This window comes from Ictalurus punctatus, chromosome 5, assembly GCF_001660625.3.
Source record: "Ictalurus punctatus breed USDA103 chromosome 5, Coco_2.0, whole genome shotgun sequence".
Lineage (NCBI taxonomy): Eukaryota > Metazoa > Chordata > Actinopteri > Siluriformes > Ictaluridae > Ictalurus > Ictalurus punctatus.
Window position 1 is genome coordinate 27,735,590 of NC_030420.2, and position 21,193 is coordinate 27,756,782.

Sequence of the window (21,193 nt, forward strand, 5' to 3'; positions counted from 1 at the left end):
GTTCAATTATATTAAAGCTTTTTTTTTTGTAAAATTAAGTGGGTTGATTCCTGCAAAAGAATCTCTCGACACGATAAACGAGACACTCGCTTTAATCGTATCGCACAGTGCAGAATTTGTGGTTTTATTAAGTCCTTCTGTTACACGTGGTGTTCGTCAGACAGCGAGTATTTGCTTTATATAAAAAGGAAGCACACTAATTGAAACGCTACTATGGATTTCAGCTGACAATTATCGTCTTTAACTCAACAGCAGTGGTTTGATCAGCAGTAATCTCCTTTTTCATTCCCCTAATACGTAACCATGGCAACTCTTACGAGACAGGACCTGAACTTCGGTCAAGGTGATAATACAGAGGTGCACTGAGTTGTTTTTTCTTAATAACACATTCCCTGTGTTGTCTGATGATAGTTTTGTTTCCAGTGGTGGCGGATATCCTGTGTGAGTTTCTGGAAGTGGCCATCCACCTCATCCTGTATGTGAGAGAAGTTTATCCTTCTGGCATTTTCCAAAAGAGGAAGAAATACAATGTACCTGTTCAGGTAAGAGATACTCCTGGGTGATTTAGTGGGTGTATTTATCCAGGGGAAGGACTAAACGAGACTAGAATAGATACTGATGATAACTTCCACCAATGCAGAGCTGATGCTTCAGAAATGTTCCACTAGTGTAATAGCTGAACAGTTTCACAAGCATATGCAGAAGTTTCTTAATGTACATATGCAGTATGACCTACAGAATGGGCATGTCCCAATACTCACCTTTGCTTGAGTGGATAATCTCACCTGCACACTGTAGACTTGTATCTTCTAAGAACTGCTGCTGTAATCAGAAAGACTGTCCTGTGCTCATCCCAGAACTGTTGTACACAATGTACTCATACTAAACATCCTTTCAACACTCTTAATACTGTTGCTTTTACAGTATACAGTAGAAGATTAATGATTTATAATGCCAGAAGAGGATGGGTCCCTTTTCCTTTTTTTGTCTGGTTCGTCTCAAGGATTCTTCATGGCGGTTTTCCTCACAAATGTGGCCTCTGGCTTTTTCATTAGGGATCAAAATCTACATCTGGATCTCTGTAAAGATGTAAGATGATCAGCTTATTGATTGTTGCCAAGTATTTTCAAATGACCCAAAACCTTATAAATAGTCTAGTGCTTTTGTCATTAAAACCTTTTGGAGGAATATATTTTTGTGTGCAGATGTTCGAAGTGCAAATTGTCAATGTTAAGTGTTTGAAAATCCTGCTAAAAAACTATAACGTCCTATAAGATTTCATTATGCAAATACCACGGAGAGTGGAAGGACCCAGGTTTCATGTTTAGACAATTTAGATTTGTTGACAAGGATGAAATTCTCAACATGCATATGTGGCTTTTCCTATTATCCAATTATAATTTTTTTGTGAAAATGTTGTCAAGAAAAAACAGATTTGGTGTAGTTAATTTCATCAACTACACACAGCACAAAGAGATTGCCACAGACATTGATAAAGTGCAGGGCAACAGATACATATTTTCATTGCTTTATCCTATTTATTATAAAGGTATAGCTGCATAACGGAAGTTTTCTTTGGTGGAAAAGTGCAAAACTGCTCTTGGTTATGTAAGACCTTTCATGATAAACATCTACTATAATAAGTCTGTGTGTTTGACTTTCAGATGTCATGTCACCCCGAGCTGAATCAGTACATCCAGGACACACTCCAGTGTGTTAAACCGCTTATTGAGAAGGTGAGATTAACAACAAAACAAAAAAGCAGCATCTTGTATTGACAACTTACAGATGCAGTTTCCAAAGCATGCCATCTCTGAGATTTATTTGTTATCTTATATGTACATTATACACAAGGGCTTATACATTATTAATTACAGATTGTGATACAGCTTAATGTAGTGCTTTATATTGAAATGCGAATGCAGAATGAGGCAGAGAAGGTGGTGGTGGTAATCATGGATAAAGAGCACCACCCAGTGGAGAGATTTGTGTTTGAGATCTCCCAGCCTCCTTTGTTGTCTATCAGGTAAGAGCACAAGCTTGGAATTCTTTATCAGGTAGAAGTTTTTCTACATAAAAAAGAAACAAATCACAGAAAGCTGGGTAACAACAAAAAACCTAAAAAAAAGAAGAAAAACAAAAGATTTTTTGTACACTGGCTGTAATCTTGTTTCTGACAATGACTTTAATATCGAATTATAATTACCTGTTTTGGGGGGACACGGTGGCTTAGTGATTAGCACAATCGATCTCCCCGTGCTTTGGGGGTTTCCTCTGGGTACTCCGGTTTCCTCCTCCAGTCCAAAGACATGTGTTGTAGGCTGATTGGCATTTCGAAATTGGCCGTAGTGATTGAATGGGTGTGTGAAAGTGTGTGTGAGATTATGCCCTGAGATGGATTGGAACCTTGTCCAGGGTGTCCCCTGCCTTGTGTCATGAGATCCCTGGGATAAACTCCAAGCTCCCCCGTGACCCTGGTTATAATAAGCGGTTTGGGAAAATGGATGGATGGATAATTATCTGTGCATTATATCTAGTATGTTTGTGATGTTTCCTTTGCAGCTCTGAAACACTGCTGTCTCATGTGGAACAGCTGCTGAGAGCTGTGATCCTGAAAATCAGTGTCTGTGATGCTGTTTTAGACAACAATCCTCCAGGTAAGAGAGAACTTCTAAAACATTCAGTTATTTGTTTTGGGTGAACATGACCAACAAGTGCTGCTGGGAGTGTTTGTTTTTTGTTTTGTTTAGGTTTTTTTAACCAGTAAAGGGGGTGAAACTTTGTAGTTGTCAACAGTGTAGTTTCTTTCTTGTGTTTTCTTTTTTTTTATGTACAGTATCTCACAAAAGTGAGTACACCCCTCACATTTTTGTAAATATTTGATTATAACTTTTCATATGACAACACTCAGGAAATGACACTTTGCTACATTGTAAAGTAGTGAGTGTACAGCTTGTATAACAGTGTAAATTTGCTGTCCCCTCAAAATAACTCAACACACAGCCATTAATGTCTAAACCGCTGGCAACAAAAGTGAGTACACCCCTAAGTGAAAATGTCCAAATTGGGCCCAATTAGCCATTTTCCCTCTCCGGTGTCATGTGACTTGTTAATGTTACAAGGTCTCAGGTGTGAATGGGGAGCAGGTGTGTTAAATTTGGTGTCATCGCTCTCACACTCCCTCAGACTGGTCACTGGAAGTTCAACATGGCACCTCATGGCAAAGAACTCTCTGAGGATCTGAAAAAGGTATTGTTGCTCTACATAAAGATGGCCTAGGCTATAAGAAGATTGCCAAGATCCTGACACTGAGCTGCAGCACGTTGGCCAAGACCATACAGCGGTTTAACAGGACAGGTTCCACTCAGAACAGGCCTCGCCATGGTCGACCAAAGAAGTTGAGTGCACGTGCTCAGCGTCATTTCCAGAGGTTGTCTTTGGGAAATAGATGTATGAGTGTGGCCAGCATTGCTGCAGAGGTTGAAGGGGTGGGGGGTCAGCCTGTCAGTGCTCAGACCATACGCCGCACACTGCATCAAATTGGTCTGCATGGCTATCGTCCCAGAAGGAAGCCTCTTCTAAAGATGATGCACAAGAAAGCCCGCAAACAGTTTGCTGAAGACAAGCAGACAAAGGACATGGATTACTGGAACCATGTCCTGTGGTCTGATGAGACCAAGATAAACTTATTTGGTTCAGATGGCGTCAAGCGTGTGTGGCGGCAACCAGGTGAGGAGTACAAAGACAAGTGTGTCTTGCCTACAGTCAAGCATGGTGGTGGGAGTGTCATGGTCTGGGGCTGCATGAGTGCTGCTGGGACTGGGGAGCTACAGTTCATTGAAGGAACCATGAATGCCAACAATGACTGTGACATACTGAAGCAGAGCATGATCCCCTCCCTTCGGAGACTGGGCCGCAGGGCAGTATTTTCAATTAGGGGTGTACTTACTTTTGTTGCCAGCGGTTTAGACATTAATGGCTGTGTGTTGAGTTATTTTGAGGGGACAGTAAATTTACACTGTTACACAAGCTGTACACTCACTACTTTACATTGTAGCAAAGTGTCATTTCTTCAGTGTTGTCACGTGAAAAGTTATAATCAAATATTTACAAAAATGTGAGGGGTGTACTCACTTTTGTGAGATACTGTAATTAATTATTAAAGTTCTATGTGTTCTTTAGAATAATTATACATAACCATTTACAATACTGTATTATTGTTCTTGGTAATGGGGAATTCTGAATTTTCCATGCATTTCTTCATTGCAGGATGCACATTTACTGTTCTTGTTTACACCAGAGAATCTGCCACTAGAAACATGGAGAAAGTTCAGGTGATCAAGGTCAGGACAAATTTCCCATTTCTGAGAATTTTATTATTATAAAACTACACTCCATATTACCATTACCTACTCAGACTAAATGCAGATTCCTACAACAGGACATGATCGTTTCTTATTATTTTACTGTAACACCTACTCTATAAATAATTTAATCACACCTGTCCTGTCAGGTAAAGATGCCACCATAGCCCTGAGATAAGAATTTGAGTGTGCATTATGCACCATACAGCTGTGCTTTTAGTGCATGTGATTCTTTGTTTGTTTGTTTGTCCAGGAGACTTACATGCTAAACTATTTTAATTGACTTTTTTTCTTAATTTGCATTGGGCTGCCTCCCTACCAATGATCACCTAGTACCTGTCCTTGTGTAATGTGTGAAGTAAAACATGTCTGTGTGTGCAGGACTTTCCCTGGATTGTAGCAGATGAGCAGGAGGTCCTCATGCAGGAGCCCAGGCTCATTCCTCTGAAAACAATGACCTCAGACATAGTAAAGGTAACACGCATAACCATAAGCAATATAGTCGCACTTTAAAGCTGCAATACCGAACGTTTTTGGTTAAAAATGAACAAAAATCAAGTGTCTCTTTACCTTACCCTAAGCATAAAATAATGATTTATAATTTGAGCTGTCAGGTCGGATTTTGTGTGAAATGTCAGTTTGATGTCATTCGTTTCTTCATGTTTACGTCATGTCCGTAAACAGAAAGAAGAAGAGGAGCCGGCTATTATACCGCGTGTGCAGCGGCTGAGAATGGTGGAATATTTGCAGCTTGTCTGTACAACAGTTGCTTAGAATTTAAACTTTAGTTGACATCTGTAGAATCAGCTGTTGTCAAAATGAAGAAACCGTGAACTGTGGAGAGCCTGCAGTCAAAAAGGGAAAGCGACAGAATCCGTGCTAACACGAGAATAAATATCGGCATGGCTTTTGAGAGGTGGCGACAACTCCGAGATCTGAAGGGATTGAATACTGATTCAGAGATGACTTTTTTTTTGTTGTTGAATAGGTAAGACGTTTCAGTGGCTCAATAGGTAGCTAGTTAACATTAGCACACTTGTTCGCTTTATTCAGCTAGGTACCGAGTTTCCTGTTTTTGTTTTCGTTTTTTTTTTTTTTTTTTTTTTTGCTATTGTCAGTGTGGTAAACTGCACTTATTTTCTGCTAGCTATGAGAGAGCACTAAACTCTACTCCAAGAAAACCCTATCTGCCGCCACCTCCATTTTCAATTATTGGAGCTAATATACAACCCATACGAATGCCTCAAACCATCAGATTCATCTGCGAAGAGAAGCAGTGTCGAAGCACAACCGGGTAAAAATAAAAACTCGACAAGTAACTTGCGATGTGAATTTTTAGAGGCAAAAGTACTGCAGCTTTAAAGAGGAAGTGATGCAGTAATCTTGACAGATGTGTGAAAACAAATACTGCTGGTCATTTAAGCGCATATGAACTTTCTCACTTTCAACAGATGCAACTTTATGTGGAGGAACGTGCACACAAAGGACAGCAAAATGTACCATGAAAAAGAAATACACCTGAAAAGGTTTTCTTTATTTATTTATTTTTCTGAGCCTCATTTAATTCTTTAGGTATAACAGTATTTTGATCAGGAACCTTTAATCTGTTGATTTCGTTTTAAAGTTGGTTTCGTTTTTTTTTCTATTTCTACGTTAGTTCCTTGTTTAACTTTCTGTACAGCTGAACCCATAGTGTTTAACCACTTCAGTGTGAGCTGGGTTGGTTTGTATATTGGAATACTTTTCTTGTGACCAGCTTGATATCCAGAGACGTCATGCGGTTTGATGAATGTATGGATAAGCAGTAATCATCAGTTTCTTCATGTCAGGAAGTTTTCCATCTCTACTTCAGAACAAAAATGAGAGAAGTGAGTAAATCGAGCTGTTACATTTGCACTATGATGGGAGGTAAAATGTAAAGTGTGTGTACGTGTACATGTTCGTGTATGTGTGTATTTGTTTTCCACCTGGTGTGTGTGTGTTTGTTTTGGCCTGAATGTTCACTTGAAGTGAAAAATGCTCACATTCTACCAGTGTATTATTAAAAGTTTTTTTTTTTAAAGCCCCTATTGTATACTATTGTGGTATATATATATATATATATATATATTTTTTTAATTTATTGTCCACTTAAACTATAAGTCCACTTACAATGTTTGTAGCTTATGGTTGTATCTTAAAGTTATTCATATATACCATGATATTTTAACATAAAATGAGGGTTTGCTACCTAGTGTGAATGAAAATTCAGGGTAGGCAGTTATGCTTAAAAAATTACTAATAAAATGACTAATCTAGATTTAATGGACGATATAGTAGATCTCACCAGTGTTCATACTTTATGGTTTGCTGTTGAGTCTAATATAATTAACCGTAATTATATATACACCAACTATCAGGCATAACATTAAAACCACCTGCCTAATATTGTGTAGATCCCCCTTGTACCAGCAAACAGCTCTGAGCTGTCAAGGCATGGACTCCACAAGACAATTGAAAATTGGAGGCCAAGCCAACACCTCTTTATCATATTCTTCAACCATTCCAGAACAATTTTTGCAGTGTGCCAGGGCACATTATCCTGCTGAAAGATACCAATTCCATTAGAGAGTATCATGAATGACTACTCAATATCCTTGATAAAGATTGGAAAAGCACTAAACTACTACTGTATGTGTGTTATTAGTTGAGCTAAATTGTGTTTGGCTAAAATTGTGATTTAGATAAAGATCAGGCCACATTTAATGAGCAATAATTGCAAAAACCCTTGTAACTGTAACGTGCAACTTTATTGTGCATTATTTAAAATGTAGTCCAGCACAGGCTGGACTACATGAACTACATGAACTACATGTACTAGGTGTAGTTCATGGACTACATGAACTGCTGTAGGCTAAAAATGCGGTTAGATTTTGGACTTAGTTTCTTCTCTGAAACTTGCGGTAATACCATAATTCACCACATGAAATTTAAAATATACTGTTGCCCTGTGTTGTATTTATATATGACTGTATGGAGAGAGAGAATGGTACATTTTGTAAATTGAGCACTTTACACAATATGCCCAAACTCTTCTTTAAAAAAAAAAAACTATTTTTTTCTCACTTTTTCATGATATGGACTCTATACCATTACCACTCTAATTACATGAGACCTTTTCTGCCTCCTAAATCCGAGTTCTCAGCCTGACCTCTTTGTAAATACAGTGTCCCACCTTGTAAATAAAAATATACCACATGAAGTTAATAGGTGGCAGATAATATTTGGGTCACAGAGCAGGTGTTGGAAATTTCATGCAAAAAAAAAAAGTAACACCTGTTGCTGTAATTTCCACCCGAAAATATAATGCATGTTGCTTTCAATTTTGTGTGATTGTCAGTGGGCAAATCTTCATTATCTGCATTGGTTTCTGGTGGAACGTTGATGTTCCTCTTTTCTTTGGGAAAAGAGAGTTTATACGTTCCCTTTATGTTGTTATACAGTTGTCAAATTTGAATGAGCATTAAATTCTAGATGGTGCCATGCACTGATCTCAATATGGTGCTGTCACATTCCAGTGTAGAATACATTACCTGATTATTATTTAACATTATATATTTTTTAAAAATGATACAATGGGACAAAGTTGGTTCCACTTTTTTTTGAGGATGTAGGCAGACAGTGAAAGTCAGGGGATTTCCATAATTAATATTTAACAGAAGTAGAGCTTTATTTAAGCTGTGTTTTTCACATCCACACCAATTTCATGGTAATTCATTTCATGTCGGAACAAATACATGAACCTCATTCCAGCTCATTCAGCATCATCAAGCAATTTGGTTATATTGTTAGAAACTGACATTGGAAGTCTGGTGCAGAGTCTTAGTCATAGACTCAAGCTCAGATGCTCCTCACATGGCTCACAGAGCATTTGATATACTGGATATCTATAGCTGGCTACAAGTTTCAGAATGTTGAAGTCTGCAATCTTGAAAGCTATTTTCCAATTGAAAATCTAAAATTTTAACACTTCAACACTGAGTTTTAAGAGCTAGATATTGTTGCTGGGTTAAACAAGTTCATACTGTAGGCTATTTGCCATGTCAGTCTCCACTTCATGCGAAAGTGGCCACTTCTTGGCTACAGTTGGTGACAAATGACCAGACTCCCTAGAATTAGCTTGCTATTTTGGACAAAACTAGTTGATAGAACTCCATATTGAGATACAGTGTTCAGTTTAGAAAACAAGTGCTTCTAAACATGTACTTCACAGTCGCCACTATACTATTTTTTCTTCACAATTGTGTGCGTCTTCCCCCAGTTTCCTTTACACTCAACTTCGCTGTTTTTTTTTACACCTTTGATATATGTGCAACTGCACACCTGCAGCAAAACTGTTGCAGAGCTGAATGATTGTGTGAATGTTACTCACATCTGTATTCAACAGAAGGTCATGGCTGCTCATTTACCTCCAAAATATGTATATTCAACTACAATCTGAGAAAACAGTCTATATTAATAAGCAGTAGTGAAATTATAGTGAACAAGAAGTAGAGGTGAAGGGGTCACTACTAATGGTATTTGAATGTGTCCTTTAAAAAAAAAAAATAATAACTTTTGTAGCTTATTTCAGAATGAATTAAAGACATTTATACAACAACACTGTTCAATGCTTGATTCTGACTGATAAGGTGTTGATTCATTTTCTATAACAGCAGCTCTGATAGCTCTTCGAGGCAGATCACAGGTTTGTATTAGTGCAGTCATTTTGATATGAGACTGAGTTACAATATTAAAATAAGTGTCAATGATTGATAGAGGAGGCAGATGCAAGTGCAGACAATTTATTAAGTAAAGTGCAAACAAACGACCAAAAACATGAACTGTGGATACGAGGCAAAAAAAAAACAAACAAAAAACATACAGCCTAGAAGCACTACTGAGGCACACACAGGAGCAACTGACAATTATAACAGAAAGCTTGACAGCGTCACTGACAAACTAGAACTTATGTAGTGGTGCTAATCAAGGCAAAAAAGGTGTGAACGATAGTAACATGATGTGCTGGGGCTGATGGGTAGTGTAGTTCTGCTCCCCTTTAGCACTACTATGACAACTAAGATCTGGTTAGCACAATATACTAATAGACACAAAAGGCATGTTTTTGATATATAATTTAGATTGAGATATCTATATTAGGTTGCCAAAAAGTCAAATTTATCGCTCAGAAGTATGAAAGCCAGAAACGTGTAACTGTAGGAGTAAAAATAAAACCTAACTATCTGCTTGTTTGTCAGGAGAGTTGGGAATTATGAATTCATTTCTGTATCCAATACAGAATATATACAGCCGTCATGTCACGTGCCTGCTGAAAAAAACCCTTCAAAAACAATAGAAACCATCACAGAATTTATAATGGTTTTCACTACAAATACCATTACAAACCATTACCATTAATGGTGCTTAATGGTATCCACTAGACATAACATGCCGCCAATAGAAGGCATCAAATTACCATTAGAGATCCACAGGGAATATTAGTTTCCATTATATGTTATGAGGAGTTTATATTGCTTTTTTTCAGCAGGGGTTTTCGCGTTACCGTTTCTGGTAACGTGGAATAATAAAGAGATACGTACCGTTTTAAAAGTGTCCTTTAATGATAACCTCGTGCGCCGCATGCAACAACAATGTACCTTTTCTCTGACTTCCTGTGTTACACTCTAAAGTGTAACCCGCTCCCCAGGTCTACATGCATGACCAAACAGTTACACCACAGGGGTTACAACTGAATAAACGAGTCAGACCAGAGAAGAGACTCGGGAGGTGAACTAATAATTTCTGTTCCCTGTACAGAGTTTAAGATGCTGTAACGTGAGACGTGACGCGACTCGTCATTGACTACAAACGACCCGGAAGAAGAATAATTCAAACCTGCTCTCGAGTGGGAGCTATCACTTGTTTCATAATATAATGATTATGAAAAATAATGAAAAAAGGATAATGATTCAGGTCTGACTGGACAAAATTACAAGTAAGTTAACTGCATATCATTTTTGTATTGTGTGCTCTAGTCCATTTGAAATGAGTTAATAATATACAAACTACCATGAGGTCCTACGGTGTGTGGCATCATTGATTCATTCATTCATTCATTCATTCATTCACCCCAAAGTATGTTTTCCAGTCGGATTGTGTCTCTTCTTCTTGGACAATCGAACAATGAAGACTTAACCAGATAACAGAGAAGTACTGAGAAACTGTTGTAGCATAGATCTCCACCCAAGTACAGCTTACACTGTAAAAAAAATAAATAGCCAGCAAGATCCTGTATTCCAAAATACTCTAATACTAACAACAGTAATGTACAACGTGCCGTAAATTAAAATACAGTATACTTGCTGTATATATTATTACATAAATAATTCAAATTAAAAAAGTATACAAAAAAGTGATATTCGCTTAATCTTGGTTCCTTGATTTTCTGGATTACTAAATTGTGCAAGGGAGTGAGTACTATGAAATTATTTACAGTAGTTAAATTTATATAGTAATTTTGAACAGTTTTTGGCGTACATTACTAAAGTGAAGCAAATGTAAGTTAGATAATGTGTAAGTTAAACAATTAAAGTATGTTTACAGCTATACACTTTAGGCTACAATCACATTGGATCATTAGTACTCAATATAGAGTAGCTACAAGCTGTTTAATTAAAAGAATAATGAAAAGTTTAGGCCTTTTGCATATAAAATAATTTATTACACAATTAAACACTACATATCAAAAACATTAAAAGTTCATTCAAAAGTATTTTTTACATTTTTTTAATTCAAACTGAATCCGAGTCTGCCTGTCAAGACCTAAAAAACAAAATATAAAAAGCTGTTGAATTCATGTGCAGCACAGATGACTGCCTTCCTTATATCAAAAAGCTACTAGACAATGTAAAAAATAAAATAAAAAAATCAAATGGATCAAAACTTTGTGAACCTCTTAGCCCCAGAGGTCTGTACAAAAGAAAAGTATGTTTGGTCAAATCGGTTTGTTGCAGCCCCCAGCAGTGTGTGCAAGGCTGTATTAAGTGCAACACCGGTGGTTTTTATTATTGTAATTGTTGAGTATGAGATATGATTGGTGTGTGTGTGTATATATAATTTATATATTATATATATAAATTTTTAGTATTGTAATAGCTATCTCAAGGATGAATCAACAAAAATATAAACAGGAATATGCTAAGCATTTTCCGTGTAACAAGTTTGTATGTGCCAATATTATGTGTTCAAACGAATAGTGAGATTACATTATTTTCCTGCTCTTTTTTGAAGAAAATAAATTACAGGAAGTAACTGTAAAACAATTTACAGTACACCAGAGTAGGAAATACAGCAATAATTCTGTAAAAACAACAAAATTAACAGCAGCATGCTGTTAACCTTTTTTCAGTTTAAAAAAAAAAGGATGAAAATAATGAAAATACTACTATCGAGTCTCTCACTGCGACCGTGACTCAATTAGAGAATAAATGTGAGGATTTGGAGTCGAGGTCAAGGCGCGATAACGTTAGGATAGTGGAAGTTCCAGAGGCCGCTGACACATGTACAACTACTGCTGTAGCGGCCTTGTTAAAAGAGGCGTTTGGTCTGGAGAAGGAGCCGGTTTTGGACCGGTCCCACCGGAACCTTCAGCCGAAGCCCAAGCCTGGTGAACGACCACGAGCTATTGTGTGTAGATTCCAGTATCACAGTGACTGTGTTGACATTTTACGCCGTGCGAGAGAGATCCAGCGGATTAAAACGAGGGATTTGACCATCTCTGTTTTCCCTGACTACACAGCCAAGATAGCCCGGGCCCGGGCTGCGTTTAACGAGGTTCGGCGTCAACTTCGTGGTATTGAGGGAGCTCGCTATGGAATACTTCACCCAGCTTTTCGCATTCTTCGCATTACCTATAACGGTGTTCAGAAGGACTTTATTTCAGCGGAGGAAGCTATGTTAAACTCTTGATATCGGGGTGAACTGCATAACCTACACAGCGGAGTCTTTTTCGGTCTTCTATTATTATTTTTTTTTTTGCACTCGGCCTTCCAGCTCTACAGAATTCGGATTTTTATCGAAGATATTGTCGTTGCATTACTCCGCCTAGATTTTGTGGACTTACTCCTCTTAAAATGTATTTCTATATTAATGTGCTTCTCTGTTTTGAAGCTCTGACCGGGTTAGAGTTTCTGTTTATTTAATTTTATCAGTGTTATCTCCTCGGCTTTACGTGTTACACTGTTATATTATTTGTTACAAGTCTTTAAAAGGTAAGGACATTATATTTATTATTGTGTGCAGACTGTTTATCAGTCTTGGTAATTTTGTTGGTTAGTTCAGCTTACACTCCGAGTTGCTTTCACGTTGTGGACAACGTTCGGTTTCTGTAGGATACACTGCTGTCTCATTTGTTTATGGAGACTTTGGGTGTTTGGAGGATTGTGAGAGTAAGCGGAACATGCCACTGCTTTGAAGGATGTAATGTTATTTAATTGCGAATCTGTTTTTAGAGGATTTAAACCTAACATGGTGAACAAATTATATTATAGAATTCAGGCAATTTTACTGGGGTTATCTCATACAGTGTAGCAAGTAATAATCTGGAAAGACCTTTGTAATATCAGTCTAAAACTGGATTTAAAGAGAAGCAAATTAGTAAATGAATCATATGAAAATGTATCACATGTAAATGAATCATACGTAATTGAATCACATGAAAATGAACCATATGAAAATTAATAAATAAATTAAAGACGAAAATGATGAAAATACAGCAATAATACTGTGAAAACAAATGAAATAGTTTAAAGTATACTTGTAAATGTTTTGGGGGACAACCTGTAGGGGTTTACAATCTCTCATGATGTCATGTACACTCTCTCTTCGCTGGAAAAATGATCTTAATCGTGCGCGTTATTTTTTTGTGTAAACTTTCACGACTATTTCAGTTCAGTTTCACTTTCTTTTTCGCCTCATCCACATGGTGGCTGCAGAACAAAAGAAAAAAGCGTTTTCAAACCGGTATAGGCGTTTTTCAACCGCATTAACTGATTTGTTAAAATAACGGTCTAAAGACGCCCACTGGTTGGGAAACGCCCATTTATGTTCCCCAGAGACCTGTACTTGGCATCCATATGAAAGTATTCACCGCCACATACTGGATACAAGTGTGAACAGTGTCAAAAAACTACTTAAGCAGTTCGGTTTACTGGCCTCGGGTCATGTAAATGTTCGACTTGAGCAGGTGTCCAATCTTATTCGCAAAGGGCCGGTGTGGGTGCAGGTTTTCATCCTAAACAAACAGAAGTCACACTTGAGTCTACTGAAAGCCAAGACCAGCTGATTAAACAGGTGAAACCAGGTGTGGCTCCTGCTTGGTTAGAATGAAAACCTGCACCCACATCAGACCTTTGTGAATAAGACTGGACACCACTGGTCTAGAGTGTTGTATGTATTTCCATCTACAAATACATACAGATTTATCTAGTTGATTCCTGTATCTCTCCTGCATGGGGTTCTCAATGTTTTGCATCCAGGGACTCCTTTAACAGACGCTCTTAAAACAGATTTTTCCCTTTCTTCCTCTTGAAACTATTCAAATGTTAGACTCATTATTTAAACTTATGTAGTGTTATTTTGCCTGTTCATTAGAGTCCTGCACTTGTTCCTGAACTTTCCACCAACAGAGCACTTTAGGTCCAAGTTGATTACCTGTTTTTGAGTTATTAAGTTTTGGATTACACCCAATCAATTCAATTCCAGTCAATAGGCCAATGACTGTAATATAATAATGATATATACAGTATTTCACAAAAGTTAGTGCACCCCTCACATTTTTGTAAATATTTGATTATATCTTTTCATGTGACGACACTGAAAAAATGACACTTTGCTACAATGTAGAGTAGTGAGTGTACAGCTTGTATAACAGTGTAAATTTACTGTCCCCTCAAAATAACTCAACACATAGCCATTAATGTCTAAACCACTTCCAACAAAAGTAAGTACACCCCTAAGTGAAAATGTCCAAATTGGGCCCAAAGTCTCAATATTTTGTGTGGCCACCATTATTTTCCAGCACTGCCTTAACCCTCTTGGGCATGGAGTTCACCAGAGCTTCACAGGTTGCCACTGGGGTCCTCTTCCACTCCTCCATGATGACATCACGGAGCTGGTGGATGTTAGAGACCTTGTGCTCCTCTACCTTCCGTTTGAGGATGCCCCACAGATGCTCAATAGGGTTTAGGTCATCACCTTCACCCTCAGATTCTATAGCAAGGCAGTGGTCGTCTTGGAGGTGTTTTTGGCATCGGTCTCATGCTGGAATACTGCCCTGTGGCCCAGTCTCATAAGGGAGGGGATCATGCTCTGCTTCAGTATGTCACAGTACATGTTGGCATTCATGGTTCCTTCAATGAACTGTAGCTCCCCAGTGCCGGCAGCACTCATGCAGCCCCAGACCATGACACTCCTACCACCATGCTTGACTGTAGGCAAGACACACTTGTCTTTGTACTACTCATCTGGTTGCCGCCACACACGCTTGACACCATCTGAACCAAATAAGTTTATCTTGGTCTCAGCAGACCACAGGACATGGTTCCAGTAATCCATATCCTTAGTCTTCTTGTCTTCAGCAAACTGTATTTCCAGCTTTATTGTGCATCATCTTTAGAAGAGGCTTCCTTCTGGGACAACAGCCATGCAGACCAATTTGATGCAGTGTGCGGCGTATGGTCTGAGCACTGACAGGCTGACCCCCCACCCCTTCAACCTCTGCAGCAATGCTGGCAACACTCATACGTCTATTTCCCGAAGACAACCTCTGGATATGACGCTGAGCACGTGCACTCAACTTCTTTGGTCGACCATGGTGAGGCCTGTTCTGAGTGGAACCTGTCCTGTTAAACCGCTGTATGGTCTTGGCCAACGTGCTGCAGCTCAGTGTCAGGGTCTTGGCAATCTTCTTATAGCCTAGGTCATCTTTATGTAGAGCAACAATTCCTTTTTCAGATCCTCAGAGAGTTCTTTGCCACGAGGTGCCATGTTGAACTTCCAGTGACCAGTATGAGGGAGTGTGAGAGCGATGACACCAAATTTAGCACACCTGCTCCCCATTCACACCTGAGACCTTGTAACAGTAATGGCTAATGACATTAATGGCTGTGTGTTGAGTTATTTTGAGGGGACAGCAAATTTACACTGTTATACAAGATGTACACTCACTACTTTACATTGTAGCAAAGTGTCATTTCTTTAGTGTTGTCACATGAAAAGATATAATCAAATATTTACAAAAATGTGAGGGGTGTACTCACTTTTGTGAGATACTGTATATATCCGTTTTATAATTGTAATGGGGTGGGTAATGATTTCCACCACCATAACAAAGTTTAAATATATATATTTTTTAAAAGCACAGACCTCCTATGCTTTATAGACTCCACTTTGAGTACCACTGCTCTACTGTTTATCTCTCTCTCTCTCTCTCTCTCTCTGATACTGATTGCAATAATATCACAGTCATGTGCCTGACATTTGTCACACCCCAATATTGTGCTTCCAAATCAGGTGTTTAATCCACTGTGACCTATCTCTAATCTGCAAGACTTTCCTCACTTTTGTTGTGCTCTCTTATAACCTGACACAACATGAAAACAAGTGTCTTCTCTTTTCTTTGCCCTCTCAATTGTAGTTTGTAGTAATTGTTGCTTGAGTGATAAAATTGTTGCTTGAATGATAAAATCAAAACCTGAAAATCAGAACTATTTTTATTCCCTATTGAACAGAATAATTTTTTATTTTTTCAGGTGTACTTAAGCACACAGATGATGTTTTATTCCTTGTACTACAAGTGGTGAAACACCTACATCTACCATGCGTTTATATGACACTTATGTCATATATTCAGTAATACTTAAACTCATTAGTGTAATGCAGTGCAAAGTATGCAATACTGCTGAGTATGAAGTTAATGAAGAATGCTGTCCAATGTGCTCTCCTGGTATGTTAACTTATTTTTATTACTTAGTTATTGAATCTTATTTTATATGAACACAATGGCTCGGATTGAGGTGTAATTGCAAATACAATAAATGTACCTTCTTCAAGCAACACTGAAATGTCGAATCTTTACAGTTAGGGGAAATAAGCATTCAGACACAGTTGTTTTTGTTATAATTCCAGTGCATATATCCACTACACATATTGACAGTTGTCTTTTGATTGAACTAAAAGGTATATATTTATGAGCATAAACAATGGTATTTTTAAAAACAAAATTGGTACAGAAAAAGAATTGACATTATATATATATATATATATATATATATATATATATATATATATATATATATATATATATACATATATATATATATATATATATATATATATATATATATATATATATATATATATATATATATATATATATATATATATATGTATGTGTGTGTGTGTGTGTGTGTGTGTGTGTGTGTGTGTAAATGTTGATTGTAAATTATGATTTTTATATTACAAGTCAATCAGAAAATCCTTGTAACCTTGGAAAATTGAAAACGATTTACCAAGAGGAAGGGGCCAGAATTGATCCACAATCCTACAAAACCTAATTACATCTTAACATAGATGGTTTGAACCTGTAATAACCAACAATGGCTTTGCAAAAAAAAGTGCTAATATTCTTACTTTATTTCCAAATACGTTTTCACTATACAATTTAGATTAAATAGAAAAAAACAACCATATATTTGTTTATGCTTATGAATGTATATCTTTCTGTTCATATTTATAAATACAAACTCAAAAGACATTGTGTGTACATTTTAAGTGGATATAAGCACTGCAAGAATTAAATTAGAATTAAATTACTTCTAATACTTAGAATAGAAACGTCCATTGCTGTAGCTTTGGAGACACCAAAAGACAATTTGAGGTGCTTATGTACTTGACTATACGGCGTAATGGTGAATGTCCTAAATTATACATGTTCTATTTAGTTATATCTCAATGAATATGAGTAATAAAATTCAGCAAATCATGAATGTCATTATAATGTAACCAAATGTTCTTTCACTGACATTTTGTCCCCAGTGTTTGTCTTTATCACTTACTCCCATCCTGCAACCAGACTCAAAAAAAACCCATTTGGCTAAATATCATCAATTTAAATTGGGAAGATTAAGAAGAGCTGGAAGCACATACAGTACTGATGACATATATTAAAGATTGGTTCAAAGAAATATTGCTTCAGGAACATGCTATTCCTTCTTGAAGACCCCATGTTCACTGTCCACCAGCACCTGTAGAAAATTATTTACATTGATGTAGTGACTACAATCAGCGGACTAATGTGTATATGAGACAAGCTTGAGAATATAATCTTATTGTCCAGGTCACCATGTGTTAACTCACTGCTACAAAAATTCAGGCACAAAGTGTAGCGTGTGCACTGGATCAACCTACACTGATGTCCCGAATGGTCTGACAGCATGTCTCAGCTGCACTGTGTGTGATGAAGGTAAAGAAATGCTCATTCCTGTAACTTAACATTAAAGTACCTCTTATACAGTATAATACCTATAGAATGATCTAGAATATCTTTAGGTAATGTGTATTGTTTTCTTTCCACAGGTAATGGATTAAGGGTAAAGAAGAAGTGTTTATACAATTCAGATGCACTCTGTGAGCCTTTGCCAGGACATTATTGTATACTAGCTCATGGTGAGAGCTGCAGAAAAGCCAGAGAGCACTCCACCTGCCTTCCTGGACAATACATCAACCAGACAGGTTAGCATTTTAACATTACCTGTAATATATCTGGTGATGTTTAATTCAAATTCCTCTGCGTTCAGTCAAATGTTTTTATTTAATTTGATCACCAAATTAAGACTTTCTTTACAGGAACAGCTTTAAAGGATACTGTATGTAAAGACTGCTCTGAAGAGACATATTCAAATGGTTCTTTAATGTATTGTGAACCACATACAAAGTGAGTATAACATGATTTTCACCTCTTCTGTACTGTGAACTCTGTTTTTAAATGCAGTGAAAATTATTTCTCACTCCTTTACAGTTGTGAGTCTTTGGAGCAGATAACAGTCACATGGGGAACACCATCGAGTGATGCTGTGTGCATCTATACACCATCTAATCTCGGCCTCATCGTTGGGATTTTGTTTTCACTGATATTGTTGATTGTCATTTTTAGTGTTTTATTATGGAAGAATAAGAAAGCTTTAACATGCTGTAGAAATCATTTTGAAAATGAAACTGTGATGTAGATACATTAGTATTGTAGCAGTAAGATACTGTATAAATACAAAAGGCTAGTGTTTCACTAAAAATAAATAATCTAACATAACACAGACTACTTATTGTGCCCTGCAATATAGTTTATTTATGTCTTCAACAATACTTCAGGCTGTGTGTGTCTCTCTCTCTCTCTCTCTCTCACACACACTACTACTAATAATAATAATAATAATAATAATAATAATGCAAATACTGTACAAACCAGAGAAACTATGCATTTACAGTTCTAACTGAGTTTAGTTTGATGCATCTTAGCTTGATGCATTAACTCTTACACAGTGGAGCTGAAAACTATGGAGGATCACAAGTGTCTCAGAAATAGTAATAAAGACTTTCATAAATTAATAACTAATTATACATTAAAAACAAGCATTAATAATTTTGCTCACACATTTATGTATTATCTATAAATAAATAGACTAAATTAGTCTTCAAGTAATCATTATTTGATGTCACAAGTCGTGGGTTGAGCCAGAAGCAGATGCAGACATTTATTTAAAGAAACGTACTAAGAAACAAATACACTATGACAACCTTGAAACACACTGTGGCAAGAAACAAACATCGAGACATGAACAACGGGAGTCTAAGACAACGAAAGACCGTGAATCAGTGCAGACAATGGCTATATATACACACACACACACACACACACACACACACACACACACACACACACACACACAAGAGTGCTCATTAACAGAAACGTGAATCAGGTGCAGGTGGTCATGTGACATGTAGTGCAGTGCCTGATGGGAAGTGGAGTCCAGAGTTTCCTGATACATGTCAGAACCCTCCCCCAAGGGCGCTACTCCCGGAGCGCCCAAAATTATACGTTCTCCATCTGGTGGTCCTGGCCCCCTGGAGAAAATGTCCCCCGCAAAAACACGAGGCCGGGCGGCTTCTACAATGGCACAGGGAGGCTGAGATATTTCCTCGGCAGAGCATGAAAGCGGGGCGACGTCCCCAGCTGAATTGGAAGACTGAGCGACGTCCTCAGCTGAACAGGCGGGCCGAGCGCCGACCCCAGCTGAACAGGGAGTCTGAGCGACGACCTCAGCTGAACGTGAAAGCGGGGCGATATCCTCCATGGGACAGGAGAGGGGAGCGAGGTTCTCCGCGAGGCCAGGGAGAGGAGCGAGGTTCTCCGTGGAGCAGGAAGGGGGGAACGATGTCCTCCGTGGAGCAGTAAGGGGGAACGACACACTGAGAGAAGCGAAGAAAAGGAGCGACGTCTTTAGCGGAACATGGAGGCAGAGCGACGACCTCAGCCGAGCAGGAAGGCAGAGCGAAGTCCCCTGTAAGGCCAGGGAGAGGAGCCTGGGTCTCCGTGCGGCCAGGGAGAGGAGCCTGGGTCTCCGTGCGGCCAGGGAGACGAGCCTGGGTCTCCGTGCGGCCAGGGAGACGAGCCTGGGTCTCCGTGCGGCCAGGGAGACGAGCCTGGGTCTCCGTGCGGCCAGGGAGACGAGCCTGGGTCTCCGTGCGGCCAGGGAGACGAGCCTGGGTCTCCGTGCGGCCAGGGAGACGAGCCTGGGTCTCCGTGCGGCCAGGGAGACGAGCCTGGGTCTCCGTGCGGCCAGGGAGACGAGCCTGGGTCTCCGTGCGGCCAGGGAGACGAGCCTGGGTCTCCGTGCGGCCAGGGAGACGAGCCTGGGTCTCCGTGCGGCCAGGGAGACGAGCCTGGGTCTCCGTGCGGCCAGGGAGACGAGCCTGGGTCTCCGTGCGGCCAGGGAGACGAGCCTGGGTCTCCGTGCGGCCAGGGAGACGAGCCTGGGTCTCCGTGCGGCCAGGGAGACGAGCCTGGGTGTCCTCGAAGCAGAAGAGGGGAACGCTATCTGCCATGGAGCAGGGAGGCTGAGCGACGTCCACAGCTGAACAGGGAGGCTGAGCGACGACCTCAGCTGAACAGGCGGGCTGAGCGACGACCTCAGCTGAACGGGCAGGCTGAACGAGAGCCATAATAGGGGAGGGAGGGTGGGATATTAGTGGGTATTAGCCCCGACCACAAACTCCCCCTTGTACCTGGCGACCTGCTGCTTTCGTAGCGCAGCTTGGTAATCTTCCGACTGTTGGCGTAACGTGGCAAAGTACTCCACTAACATTGGTGGCATCCTGACGCCCCAGATATCCATCTTGGCGATCTGCTGCTTCTGATTTTTGGTCTTTCGTTCTGTCACAAGTCGTGGGTTGAGCCAGATGCAGATAAAGACATTTATTTAAAGAAACGTACTAAGAAACAAATACACTATGACAGCCTTGAAACACACTGTGGCAAGAAACAAACATCGAGACATGAACAATGGGAGTCTAAGACAACGAAAGACCGTGAATCAGTGCAGACAATGGCTATATATACACAAGCGTGCTCATTAACAGACACGTGAATCAGGTGCAGGTGGTCATGTGACATGCAGTGCAGTGCCTGATGGGAAGTGGAGTCCAGAGTTTCCTGATACGTGACAATTTGATGTATTAATGGGCGATAAAAAGATCAT

At 39.0% G+C, this 21,193-nt stretch overlaps 2 protein-coding genes across 4 annotated transcripts; both read left to right on the plus strand.

Annotated features, from left to right (window-relative positions):
• Positions 1-6: 6 nt before the first annotated feature.
• On the plus strand, positions 7-16,331 carry mad2l2 (mitotic arrest deficient 2 like 2). Of its 3 annotated transcripts, XR_008396381.1 has the most exons (10): positions 202-343; positions 424-542; positions 1,665-1,736; positions 1,926-2,026; positions 2,563-2,657; positions 4,270-4,343; positions 4,746-4,838; positions 5,816-6,232; positions 10,200-10,377; positions 16,193-16,331. XR_008396381.1 is itself a non-coding variant. In XM_053679996.1 (9 exons), exons 1-8 carry the CDS (start codon positions 304-306, stop codon positions 5,867-5,869), a joined length of 648 nt encoding a protein of 215 aa, XP_053535971.1. In that variant the 5' UTR covers positions 202-303; the 3' UTR covers positions 5,870-5,890; positions 6,121-6,426.
• Positions 16,259-18,747, plus strand: LOC108265273 (tumor necrosis factor receptor superfamily member 14). Its single transcript, XM_017467418.3, has 5 exons — positions 16,259-16,386; positions 17,779-17,904; positions 18,018-18,173; positions 18,288-18,375; positions 18,460-18,747. Exons 1-5 carry the CDS (start codon positions 16,260-16,262, stop codon positions 18,665-18,667), a joined length of 705 nt encoding a protein of 234 aa, XP_017322907.1. The 5' UTR covers position 16,259; the 3' UTR covers positions 18,668-18,747.
• The last annotated feature ends 2,446 nt before the right edge of the window (positions 18,748-21,193 follow it).